A 12963-nucleotide genomic window follows, 5' to 3' on the forward strand; every position below is an offset into this window, starting at 1 on the left:
GCTTGGGGCAGCATGTCTACAGCATAAAGATCACCGGAACGCTTGCAGTCACCCTTGCTGGCACTCCCTAAGAGGAACCCAGGGAACAAATAATTGAAGAAAATCTTCTCCATTTCCACATGAAGCATTCAGACCAGGTAGGGACTGAAACACACTCCCCAGACAGAAAGCCGGAATGATCACTGCGCACACGCTAACCTGTTCAGGAGTCAAAAAAAATAGAATATAAATCTCATGATCTGCGTTAACCAATGCTAAATTCCTTCTCAGAAGGGAGCGAGGTACATGCAAACACACCAAAAGCCTGCAGATGTAGCGGATGTTGTTCAGAGCTCCCAGTCCCCCAATAAAGGACCGGCATAATAATGCTTTACTAACAGACTGAACCAAGTAACCCTTATCTCTCTGTTACACAGCTCAGTGAAGTAACCCAGCAGATGATCTGCTCCGAAAAATAAAACCAGTCCTTGCGGGCAGCAAACACGGCCTGATAAACTGAGTGGGAGAGAATGCAGAGGCAGATGGGCGGAGGTAATCGGAAATGACAGAAAGATAAGCAGGCAGAGGGCGAGCAGAGAGCTTGAAGGACGGAGGCAGAAGAGCTGAGATTTTACAGAGTACAGATATTTGAAAAGTTAAATCAACAGCTTTCCAACAGCATTCTTTTAAAAATCATTCCCCCTAATATATGCAGGGAGCCAGCTGCTTGCAAAATGACCTTTACACCCTACCCACCTTACCTTATTAGAGCAATTCGGAGCTGGAGGTTGGCTGATCCTGAAATCCACTTACGCAGGACAAACAGGCATTCAGCAGGGACAAAGAGCGAACACATTGTCAAAATAATTTCGTCGGCATTGCTGGACACATTCAGGCTTAACCCAGCAGAGCAGCACGCTTCTCCAGCTTCAGAAACAACGAAACACACAGGATGCTGCAACACCACCCTGACTCAAGGCTTCACTACCTGCTTGCCTCGCATTACAATGGAATCAAATCCTAATCCTAGCAGTGCTGGTTTTCTGGACAGTTTCTGTGAATGCTGACAGAGGTCTAAGAGCCTTTCCCCAACCCCTAAAGGCCTCCCAAAGGCCTCTAACCAAAAAAGAGGTTAGAACCTGAAATGTTTCTTGCCAACATATCAGCGTAGTGGCAGCAGAGCTACCTCTATTAGTATATGCACATTGCCGTAAGGTGCTGTCTGTGACACATCCTGCTCCTGTACCCACAGCCCTGAAGTCCAGTAACATTACTTCACCTCTCCTGAGAGGGTCTAGCTAGGACTGATGGCTTAAAAGTGCTTTGGAAGCACTCCAAGCACAGCAGGTAACACCTCCAGGCAAGGAGGCCTGTTGGGCACAAAGACAGAGCCACAAAGAGATGAAATCCACAATTAAGGCAGGCAGGATTCCCAAGGAACTCTCCCCACTAAGTTTAGGTTTTGTAACAGATTAATGCTCCCCAGCCTTGGGCAGAGATTCTCTGGGAGAACAAATGCAAGCAAGCAGCATCAGGACAACTTCCCTAGGCCTTCTCCTTTGACGTGCCATAGCTTGGATGAGAAAAGGATCGCCATCCTACTAGTAAGAGGGCTCATGGGGTGCTCATTACCTTCCCACGTTCTCCTTGGCACTGCAAAGGTCTAGGTAGAGCAGTCTTGCTTGCTTGGCAGTAACTCTTCCACTTGATGAGGACCAGTGCCACCAGAATAACCCCTGTACACGCTATCCACACAGACAAATCCAACGGATTGGGGAAAGCAGCAAATCCCATTAGTCCTCAAGGTATTCAGCCCCAAGAGCTGCTAATAAAACAGCTGATGGATGGTGTGTGAGAACTGCGGGCTGGGTGAAGCAGGAGACCTTCCTGCATGGACTAAGACCAACAACAAGCATAACAAATCTTTGGTTTCCCCAGTTTGTCATGAAGGCTTTGGCATCGCGGATACAATTTCCCAAGTTATAGCCAAGTTGTCAGAGAATGGATCTAACATTAGCACCAAGTTATGGAAGTCAGGGCAATTCTGGAACTTCCTGGGAGTCTGAAGGCATTTGACCATTGACCTTGTGCTTCTAACCAGCAGTTGCTATCGACAGCAATTTTTGTGGATCTGTTTCAATCTAACTTCAGCAGCAAAACACACAGTTTAAAAATTGGAAATCAACTTCTTTCTGTCCAAGACTGCTTGGTCATCAGTCTCCCAGAATTAATCTGAGTAAGAATTTCCACTTCCAACTTGCCAACACAGTGCTACAAATCTTTTGTGAAAAAATCTGGCATTAAAACAGCATGATGTATCACAACACTCTCGCACCCCCGAGCAACTATTTCCCATAGTAGATAAGCCTGGCTGCAAACAGGCTACAGTTCTCAGGAAAACACCTCCTAATACGCCATACAGAGAGCCCAGAACCTGGGAAACCTCTTAGATGAAGTAGATCCACGTAGGTCCCATTAATTGAAGCTAATAAAGAAATAATTTTAAAAGAGAGAACGATAAATGAGATTTTGACTTCCCAGCTTCAAATGCCTGTTTTCAGATTCACCCTCCCAAAGACCACACCATGTAAAGTCAGCTCTGACTTCTGTTCCTCACTGGCCAGCTCTTACAGTATTTTTTACTACAGAATATTTTTCAGGCTGCTTTCAAACAGATTCAGGCAAACTAAGTTTTAAATCAGAAAGAGCTGTAGCACAGACCACATTTTAAACGTGATGAGATGCCATCTAGTCCAACTCCAGAAACTGTAACGATGTTCTGACTTCTTTCCCTCTTTTAACAGCTTCCTTCAAAACCATCTGTGAAACATGCACATTTAGATTAACTTTACCTGTAAGTATATCTGAGATCGGAATCATTAAGTGAGAAATTAGACCCAAAGGCAATTCTGCCTCACTACAATGATGTCAAAAAATAAACAAAAAGACAAAAAAGCAAAAAACAGAGCCAAAATAAATAAATGCAGACTGTGAGTTAGACTGTTAAGACAATGGACTGTTTTGGAGGAGAGAAATGGGGTCAGGCAGTCTTCCTTCCAGACCAGGCAAAGCCTACAAGAACTTGAGAGAAAAACGTCGGAGGGTATGGACAAAATACCTCTAGAAGAGGAGCCTTGAAGCACGGCCAACTGAGCAAAATAAAGTTTTAAGCTTATCTGTGCTCTTGTTTTCTAGGAAAATGGCAAACTCCAGAATGTGTCGTGTTTGGGCTTTATTTTTTATGTTTGGGCAAACAGCAGAGAGAGAAGGTAGTTGGGTTAATAAGTGCTGACAATATGCCAAGCTGTGAGGAACATCAGGGCTTTGTGAAGTGCTGAGATACAGAGCAAATAAAGAACTTATGCCTCCAGTTTCATGAATACCGGGTATATGCAGCAGCCATTTCCATTTTAAGTAGGCCAGCATTTTATTCTGGGACATGCCTCATATATTAAGATGGCGGTTTATGTCCTTTCAGGCAGCTCTGTATTTTTAGTTTATCAACTGATGAACTCCTGGGGATAGGAAACGTGTAAGGACCAAAGACTCACCGGAACCAGGAATCGCTGCCTTGAAAAAGAATCAAAACAATAACCATTTCCATCCTTTATAAATAGAAGCAAAATATGGATCATTTTCACCTTTGCAAATAACAGGTCAGGGGATGCTCGGGTACAGTTAATCCAGCGCCGCTCTCCTCTGTGTTTACGACTAAATAAACAGCAGCTGCCTGCAGCTTGCGGCCTCTCCACCGATTCCCTTGTGGGGGCCATTTATTGAGTCATAAACTCCTCCGATAGTGTTATCACCACAGCATTTGCACAAATAAAGGTTGGGAGAGAGAAAGATTAAAAAAGAGAATTGACTTTACAGAGAAAGCAAGAAAAACACTTTACAGATACGTTTGCTTTGAACAAGGACAGACAGACGAGAGGCAGGGCAGGCAAATACCTGGCTGAGGATGGCTGCGTGCATCACGCTCCTGATCTGAATGCAGATTTATCTCAAACCACAAAGTTGGATTTCAGAAAGCTCAAACAACCCTAAAGCCTTCCAAGTTAGATATACTGTATTGAAAGCAGCATACCTTGTGATATATTTGCATCTTCTCTACCAGGCTTTGACGGCTAGGATCTACCTCTGCAGAACCTCAAGGAGGGAGGCAGAATCCCAGCATTTCTCAGTATACCTGGTCAAAGTTCCCCCAGCCATGCACACTGACCACTGACCTCCACATAAAACAATCTACAAAGCATTCTGCAATCCAACAGAATGGCAACAGCTCTATACATGAGTCTAACAATACCTGCTGGTCAGAGACACCTGCCCGCGGCACCCAATGCCTCCTGGAGCTGATTATCTTCAGCAGAGATTTGAGGTGTGGAAACAGCAGTTCCCAGCACGCCACGCTCCAGCAGGATCCAAAAAGCTTGAGCAGAACTGCTCCAGCAGGCTGGGATGCTGCACGGCTATCTGCTGCATCTGCTCGGTAACACCAACCTAGGTCAGTGCCCACGGAGCAGAAGTAAACTTGAGGCAGAGTTGCAATGCTCTGTGTGTTAAACGGGCTTTCACAGGGATCGCTCGGAAAAGTAAGAGCAGTAAATTGACCACATTACTTTTTATTACAGCCAAGGGTAAAGGAGAATGCAGCAGACTCAAGGTTACGTTACAAGGCTACCTCCGCTGGAATCTGGGCAGTGTTTTGCACGGGCTTGTTTGCATAGCAGAGTGACTCACAGCAAACGAGGGCGAATTTTCCCGTCCTGCCATTACCAACCAAGACCGTTCACATCCAGCGAAGTTGCTGCACAATAAACTCGCTCGCCAGTTTATTGCATTGTAATTTCCTTATGTAGACAAGCCCTAAAGCCTTGATAGAAGTAGGTTTACCTTTGTCTGTTATGAATAGCAGGCTTGTGAGAAGCTGGATGTAGAACAGGGAGAAAGAGAGCGGAATTATGAAGGGCTCCCAGCTCAATGTGTACCCGTCCTATTGACAAGGGAATACATGTGTCTGACTATGCAGCTCTTTATAACTTGGTTTGGCCAGGAGCTAGAGCGCAAAAAAATTTCACCTTGGTCCCTCTGTGAAAGACAGGCACCTAGAGACATTAAGAGAACACCTGGGAAAAAAAAGGGCTACATGCTCTTTACCAGCAGACATTTCTTCGCACGCGGTTGCGAGAAGCAGCACTCTTCAAAATCGCACATCGCGTTAATACGTGGTCACCAGAGGCCACAGTTTTCAAGTGGCAGCTGGTCGGAGATTCCCTTGTATAGGCACCAATTACATAACAAATTAGCTAAGTAAAATTCTATGGAAATTCAGATTTGCCTTCTGGTGTGAAGAGGACGTAGAGGAAGCAGAAGGGGGTCGCAAATATTCTGAAAAGCTCGCATGTGAGCGCGCATTCGCAGGGTGGGGGAGCAATTCAGTAACAGGGCTCTGACTTCAAAAAAATAATTTGTTTTTCCCTTCCATCTGGGCTCAAAATAAGAAATTACGCAGATTTCCACTGCCCACTCTCCTTTTTCCTTCCACACCCTCTTCTCATTGGCACAAGATAAAACCTCGGGGAAACAGCAGCAGCAATTTTCAATTCTCATTATCTAGCGGCAGCAGTAGCTCTTGGTGAAACTTGCGGTCAATAAACTACAGGCAATTTTAAAAGACACAATGGGAACTGCCCCTCCCACAGCTGTCCCATTATCCCAGCTTTTATTAGATTTAAAACCAGCGATTCTTAGGCTGTAGCTGAAGTTCTGCAGAGCCACGAAAACAGACCACCAGAAAAGATAAAACACTCCTAAATTAAACAGGAGACATTACAGTAACGTCCTCTAAAGTCAGAGGGCTTCGACATAAGCAAAGCTCAGGATGCAGAAAGCAACCCAGAGCCCAAGCGGGCTGCTGCTGCTGCAGCAAGCCCGTGATGACACAAGCAAAATTTAACATTCAGGAGAGCGAAACCGGCAAAGCTAGTGAGCAGGGTACGCAGAGCACGTCGTGAGCGTGCTAGCTACATCCAGGAGACGATCCTGCTCCCCTAAGTAACATCCAACTGAACGTGTTAACTTTGGAGTTCATGGGCTGGGTATGCCTCCTACACGGCAGAGAGAAATACTCACCCGAGGATGGCAATTCAGCTGGCCTATTTTACATGACTGTTTTAGGACCAGACGCACCGTGCTCTAGCTGTGCCTCTTTCTCTCCCTTGACTGCAAAAGAAGCCCAGATGACCACATACAAACCAGGTAACACCATTTACGTCTCTATCCTGCACTACGGTACGTAGTAACCTGCTCCAGTGCGAGGGCCTCCACAGGAAATGGGAGCAGAAAATAAATTTCCAAACTCCTGAAATTATTTCCCGATCTATCCGTCCGTGGGGCTGAGGTAACTGAGGGTGCATCTCACCTCCTGGACCAGAAGCGCGCGTAGCAATAGGCAAAGGGAAATGGGTGCCCAAAGGAATGGTCTCGGAGCAGCACAGTACGGGGGAAGGTGCAAGGAATTACAGTAATCCACTGTAAACTGTAATTTTCAGCCTAGAAATCTAGAGCTTGCTTTCTGTGAGTCTAATGTATACCATGCCTTGGAGACATTTAACCAGCCATCAAAAAGAACTTGCAGAGAACCAGATGCTTCATTAAAGAATATTCACCAAGCCTTATAAAATCTTTAGTAAGAAGCAGAAGAACAAATCACCAGCATGCAAGTGAGCTAAGTCCCGCATCCAGCTTTGATTACAACATCCTCTATACTGGCAAACATATCATGTTTAAAAAAAAAAAAGGAAAAGAAAAAAATATCAAGAGATTCTGACCCTTCTTTCCCACATTCCTCCAACCCGAATTTCCTGAATGAGGAATGCGTGAGACAGAAAGCCATTTGGTAGAAGATGCTAATTTAAACTTAAAGAAAAATAACAGCTTAAATGGGGAAGGGAGGAGGGAGTTTTATAGTCCTTCATGAAAAAACACAACAGCTTGCGATCATTACATACATATCTCACGAGTCAGGGGACTCGGTAAGAGCAGTAAGGCAAATTGTCAGGGCTCGAGCTGTCCTGGGATAAAGGGAACTACAGAACATGTATTTCCTCGCACAAGTCTTTTGGAATTTGCACTTGCAGAGCCTTCTAGTGCCTGTATCTAGCTGCAAGGTTTAGTTACCTGTGCCTTAGTATCTCTTGCCCCTTCTTAAAGCAGGGCAAGGAGATTCCTTGTCATAATCTACACAGCAAGTTCATGTCCTGTGTACTGCTCCTTCCGAGAAGTTTCCAAAAGAGTGGGGAAAAAATTTCTGAAGTTCACTGAACACTCTGGGAACCCAGACCACCCCCAGCTTTTGGTTTATAAAGAAAGCATACCCCCTCCCCCCAAAAAATAAAAAAATCACACAAATCCAAACAAGCTCCAAGTTAATAGGATCTTTCACTGCCCTCTGCTGTTACCAGTCATTTAGCTTCCAATTTGCTCTTTAATAATGTCGGGCTGGGGCTCAGGGCTGGCAGCATCCCAGCCCCTTTCTCAGGCGGCTTGGAGCCGCAGCTTGCAAATATGCTGAAGTTTAATGCAATCTGTCTTCTTTGGTAATCACATTCCGCCCGCACTGCATGCAATAAAGATGTATTGGTAAATGCATTTGCTAAAGATATACTCCACTGAAAAGGCTACAAGCCTGATTTACAGGAGGCAAGGAGGAAGCATCAGGTAACGGAGGCTGGCAGTAGATGCGCCAGTGCTCTGCACACAGCAACAGAGGGCACGGATTGTGCAGCAGCAAAGGCACTGCTTTACTTTAAAGCTGAGAAAGAAAAAGAAACCACACGTTTTGGGAGCTGGGGACTTTAAAGATATCAGAGAGAAGCCCTTTCCCTGGCAGCTTTAACCTTGCTGATTTGCAGACATACAAAGACCTTCTTTGTAAACAGGAAGGAAAAAAATTCCACCAGGACTAGCAACAACATTTGGTCTAATATATCCTGACAATTTTCCCATCTCCTTCTGTCGGGCTTCTTCTGGGAGCCGGCTGGCAGCTTGTTTCATGTTATACTTAAATCAGCCATACAGCTTCCCCTCACAATGCTAATGCGACAGAGAAAGACTGCTTCGACGAGATCTCCACCTCCCCCCACCCCCTGCCTTCATATTAATAATCCCAGGAGAGGAGTCTCAGTTCTCTATTCCCAAAAGGCTGTATGCTTTCCCCAAATCCACCTTACTATAGAGTTTCAACACCCTTCAAGAATTAAAAAAAAAAAAAAAAAGAAAAAGAAAAGTCTGCCCTGGAGGGACAGCTGGCTGAATTCTCACATGGAGAACATCCTTTACACTCCGGACATCCCAAGCAGCAGCTTGTCTAACCATGCCCTTTTTCCGAGACTATATCCTAGTTGTAACATTCAAATACTGTTTTTTTTTTTTCCTTTCTCCTTCACTTGTTTTAATAGACACAGATTTTCCAAGGTGCTGAGTAGTCACTGTCCTAAGGCATCAAGAGAAGCTAGTAGGGTTCTGCATCTCTGACGGCAGAGCCGTGGCCTTGCTGGACCTCTGCACAAGACAAAGAGCTTTCAGGAGCATGCAGTTCCCTCAAGAGGCAGCAACTCTGCCCAGTAAAGCAGCTTTCCTCATGAAGCCATGAAAGGAAGCAAGACCTCCAATTGTGAGGTCCCATAATGGGAGTGAGGATGTTTGGAGTCCGTTCAAAATGTTGCCAACACTGGTAAAATGGATTTCCCTACTGTTTGCAGAACACAGCATCCAAGAAGGCAAAACGTGGGAAAATCACTGTGGCTGCCTTTGAAACCAAGGAGCATCAGTGCTAATGTTTTGGTAGCAGCTCAGTACCCTGGGACCCACTGCTGGGACATACCGCAGCATGACTGAGAAACGTGGAATGAATGTGAACGTGCAAAATGGATCCTGAGGAAAATTTGCCTCCTGTGAACACCACAGTTTAACTATCAGATACTACAGATCTCAGAGACGTTTCCCAGAAGAAAACACCATGCAAAACAAGTCAGCAAAGCCCACAAGTATATCAGGGAAGCTTTTGTTACCTTCTGAGCTGCACTAACGCAGCGCTGATACTCCTTAGCCAGTTCCGAGCATTTGAGCACTTCGCATTTGTTTTCTTGGTAGCACTTCAGGATTTCAGACTGCAGACTTGCGCAGACAGGATCAGTATTCCTCCTCCTGCAGGGAAAACAAGAACAGAAAGATGTGCGAAGGGGAGTTTTCACCCACTTACTACTACATTACTAGTGGCACAGTCACTAATGTTGTATTGGGAGTCACCCAGCCCTAAAAAATAAAGAAACCAGTAAAAACAGCGATCACCAAAATGGGTTAAATGACCAACAGTGTCTTTTGGCTGAAAAATCCAGAGTACTAAGCAGAAAGAAAGAACCCATTCTTTCTAGGTTGGTGTGGAAGGTTCTTACCCATAGATAAAACATCATATCTCCTCTGCAGTTAGGAAAAATCAATCCCAAGAGGTTCAATGATTTCCCCAAGTCACATTGGAAATCTTTGGCAGAACTCCGGAGTCCTGGCTGGGCTTGCACTGGATCTGTTACAGGCTGACAGGGAACTGAATGGACTTGTTGAATGAGCTACCTCCACCTATCGAATTCTCATCTATTTAAATGCTTCAAAAAAATCCAGCATGTTTGGAAGCACTGCAATTCTCCTAGTGACTCGAAAAAACAGGGAATAATAGCAAGACCAGATATCTGTTTCTTTATTTCTGAAGGAAGTGGTACTCATACCCCTAAGTGGCAATGACAGCTACCCAGGAACTATTAGGGATGATGCTCTTATACTGTCACGTGCCCGTGTGCATATGGCACATCATAAGCAACCGCACCGATAAAAGGAAGGTCACTGTAAAACAATACGAGCAACAATGGCACAAACACAGCGACAACAGTGTCATCAGCTGCACAGCCAGGCAGACGCAAATTGCAGGAATTTGCAGCACAATCGCCCCGGTACGTTTTACCAGAGAACATATGCTTAGGTGTAGCAGCCCTCAGATGCTGCCTTCCAAACCATAAATCCATTTAATTCCTTGCATTTCCTGCCCCAATGTGCTTAAAGAGATCTGTGCCCAAATATGAGATGCACCTCTTCTTCCCAAAGCACCTGATGCTGCAGGCAGGCACGAATGCCATGCTATGATACATTCATTTCCCCAGGAACAACAACAGGCACTCATTCAGCAGCAGTGCTTCATAATCAGGCAGGAAGAAAACATGACCTGTTCCTGGGCATGTCTCATTCTCTCAGGTGAAACAGATCTCAGAGAAACACGAAATCTTCAAGCCAGATCATTGAAAATTTTTTCGGAGAGCGCAGATATGAGTTTCCAAATCACGCTCATTTCTGTAAGGTGCTCAGGGAGGCAAGTGGAAGGAACAAAAGAAGAAAAAAGAAATTGTCCTTTCCATATCAGCAACCCCACTGCTTCCTCCAAATAGTTTGGCAGGGACATACTCCAAAGGACTTTTCTTCAGTCCTCAGCCCTCCTCTGCCAACAGACACAGACAGACTGAGGCTTCCTCAGTACCAGTGTGATGGCCACAACCTAAAACACCAATATTTGGATCAGAAACCACCGAAATATGACACAGACTTCTTTTTCCACCTCTTTTCTAACCTTACAGCTTTTAGAAGAAACTTATTCCACACACAGCCCCTAGAGGTTAGCGTGCATTTGTAATTTCTATGTTCTATAGCAAATCACCTTTAAATCCCCTAAAAATCCATATTCCAAAAAATCTTCAAATTTTGGAATAGAAGAGAACTCAGAGGGAGCTTCAGAAACTCATAATGTTGGCATTTTGCTTTGTCACTAACTTTAATATCACTCTAATCAAATCAGCGAGACTGTGGAAACGATACCAAACAATACCAGGTCAGGAAATACCACCAAATCCCTCCATTCAATGAAGAAGTTAAGACTTTTAAAATTAGGTTTTTTAAACTCAGCCATGTTAAACTGAAGGGCATTTTGTAATTTTCATGCAGAGAGCTGGGGGAAGAAAAAGGTAGAGCATGCCACAAAACGCTCTGCACTCATTGCAACAGCACGGCACAAATATCTTGCAGAAATATAGAGAAGAATGCTTGAGGTTGACATTGTCAGCACAGAGAGCCATCATAATTAAGCTACCATAATTAAGAGTTTTTCTATGTTTTCTTTCACTGTGTCTCCTACGGCATCAGTCTGCATTACCTGGAGTAACAACAAAGGTAGGAGCCAGCTGGGGGACAGACAGCAGCACAAACTTGGTGCCCCTCTGCTCTAGGAGCCCCCTGGTAGCCAGCCCGCAGTGCACAGGGCTATTTAAAAGCCAAGAAATGATAAAAAAAGAAGCCACCGAGCACCTGCTGCTGCCTCAAGCCTACCAGAGGCAAGGGATCACTGAGCACAGAAGGGCACGTTGCCAAGCCTGCACCTCCATCAGCACTGGTACTTGTGTCTTCTCACCACGCAGAGGATTTCTTGGGCGACTGAAAGGCGGGTACCCAGAGCCATAAACAATATTCGCTTTGCGTCAGTACGTTGCTGTGTCTTCAGAATAAAATCTCCGAGTCTAGTTCTGCATCAGTTGCACCATCTTCTCAAAAGAGATTTAGAGAAACTAATCAATGCACCACGAAGTCAGCCGAGGTAATTATCAATACGAATCACACAAACCAATTTACGAGTGCATTCGTAAGTGAACTGGAAACTCAAGAAAACCAGTTAAATCCTACTGCGAATGGCATTTCACTTTGAAACAGGACGCGACTGCTGCTCGGGGAGAACTGTCACCGTGCTGCACCATGCAGCGGGATCTATCAAACAAGGGGACGAGAAGTGAGGGCCAGCTCGGCACGAGGAAGCACATCCCACAGAGTCCAGGAACACCCAAGGCGTCCACGTCCAACAGAGCAGTTCCCATACCCATTTGGAGCAAAAAGGGTATTGGGACTGCTTTGGCGAGCGGTTCGGAGAAGCTTTCCTCCCAGCAGAGCAACCACTACTCCTGTCCCATCTACTGCCTCAGGGACGTCACCCTCCTGCTCCCATTAAGCCTTTTATTTATTTTAGGTTGCAACCTTTGCACAGCGGTGGGAACTACAGCCCCGCACACCAGTTGCTGCCCAGCTCTACGCATCCATATCTGCAAGGAAAAGGAACTAAACACAAAAAACCTGGCGGAGCCCAGCAGCATCTAACTGCAAACATCTTTTATTATTATTTCTTAAGCAGTGGTGGGAAAGGGACGTGGTGGAGAAGGGATGAGCTTTGAATACAGAAAGAGCAGAACACCAGCAAGCTTTGACCTTTCTCCTAAAACGGGGCACGGTTTTAAGCATAATATGCTCCCACCAAGAAAGGTAGGCAATTAGCCTCTGTCTAAAATAAAATGCCTTGTAATTGCTGCTGCTATTATGAAAACAGATGCACGAGGCTCGTTTATAGGAAAAAGGCAGAAGAGAAGGGCTGGGGTGGGAAGGCCAGGGGAATACACAGACAGGGAGGTATGGGACAGTACCTCAGAAACAACTGCAGGTCATACAGAATAGGAAAGATTAAACCCGTAATGCGTGCTCTCATCTGTTTAAAGGAAGAGAAAAGGAAGAACAGAGAAAAGATGACAGGCAGAAAAAGAAAAGGATGAATCTAGGAATAAAACTCATTAGCAGCACCTGCCCCATCACAGTGGGGAAAAACCTCTGCTGCTCTGCAGCGGGACAGAAGGCGAGGTACACGGGAAATCCGTGATTTCAGATCTTGCTCCCCCCTCCCAGTGAGGGGGCTAAATCAGGTCTGACTGGAAAAGAGGGAAGAGGTTTTCGTAAAATGAAACAAAGGGCATCCTTCTCTCTGCTATCCTCAAGGTACGACAGAACGAGTGTGATCTCGCTGCATTTTGACACACCAAGAGTTACCAAATCCTCTCTATTGCTGCGTATTCC

General features: G+C 45.3%; 1 protein-coding gene across 4 annotated transcripts in view; it reads right to left on the minus strand.

Moving 5' to 3' along the window:
- CHCHD6 (coiled-coil-helix-coiled-coil-helix domain containing 6) overlaps positions 1-12963 on the minus strand; it is a 110866-nt gene that overhangs the window by 26770 nt on the left and 71133 nt on the right. For all 4 annotated transcript variants that reach the window (XR_010833914.1, XR_010833913.1, XM_048068937.2 and 1 more), the window contains one exon: positions 9051-9186. Coding sequence is in view for 2 of the 4 variants with exons in the window: in XM_048068937.2 (XP_047924894.2) it covers positions 9051-9186 (136 nt within the window). In the remaining 2 variants the exon portion in view is untranslated. The remainder of the gene's footprint in view (positions 1-9050; positions 9187-12963) is intronic.

This window comes from Anser cygnoides, chromosome 10, assembly GCF_040182565.1.
Source record: "Anser cygnoides isolate HZ-2024a breed goose chromosome 10, Taihu_goose_T2T_genome, whole genome shotgun sequence".
In the NCBI taxonomy this organism is placed as follows: Eukaryota; Metazoa; Chordata; class Aves; order Anseriformes; family Anatidae; genus Anser; species Anser cygnoides.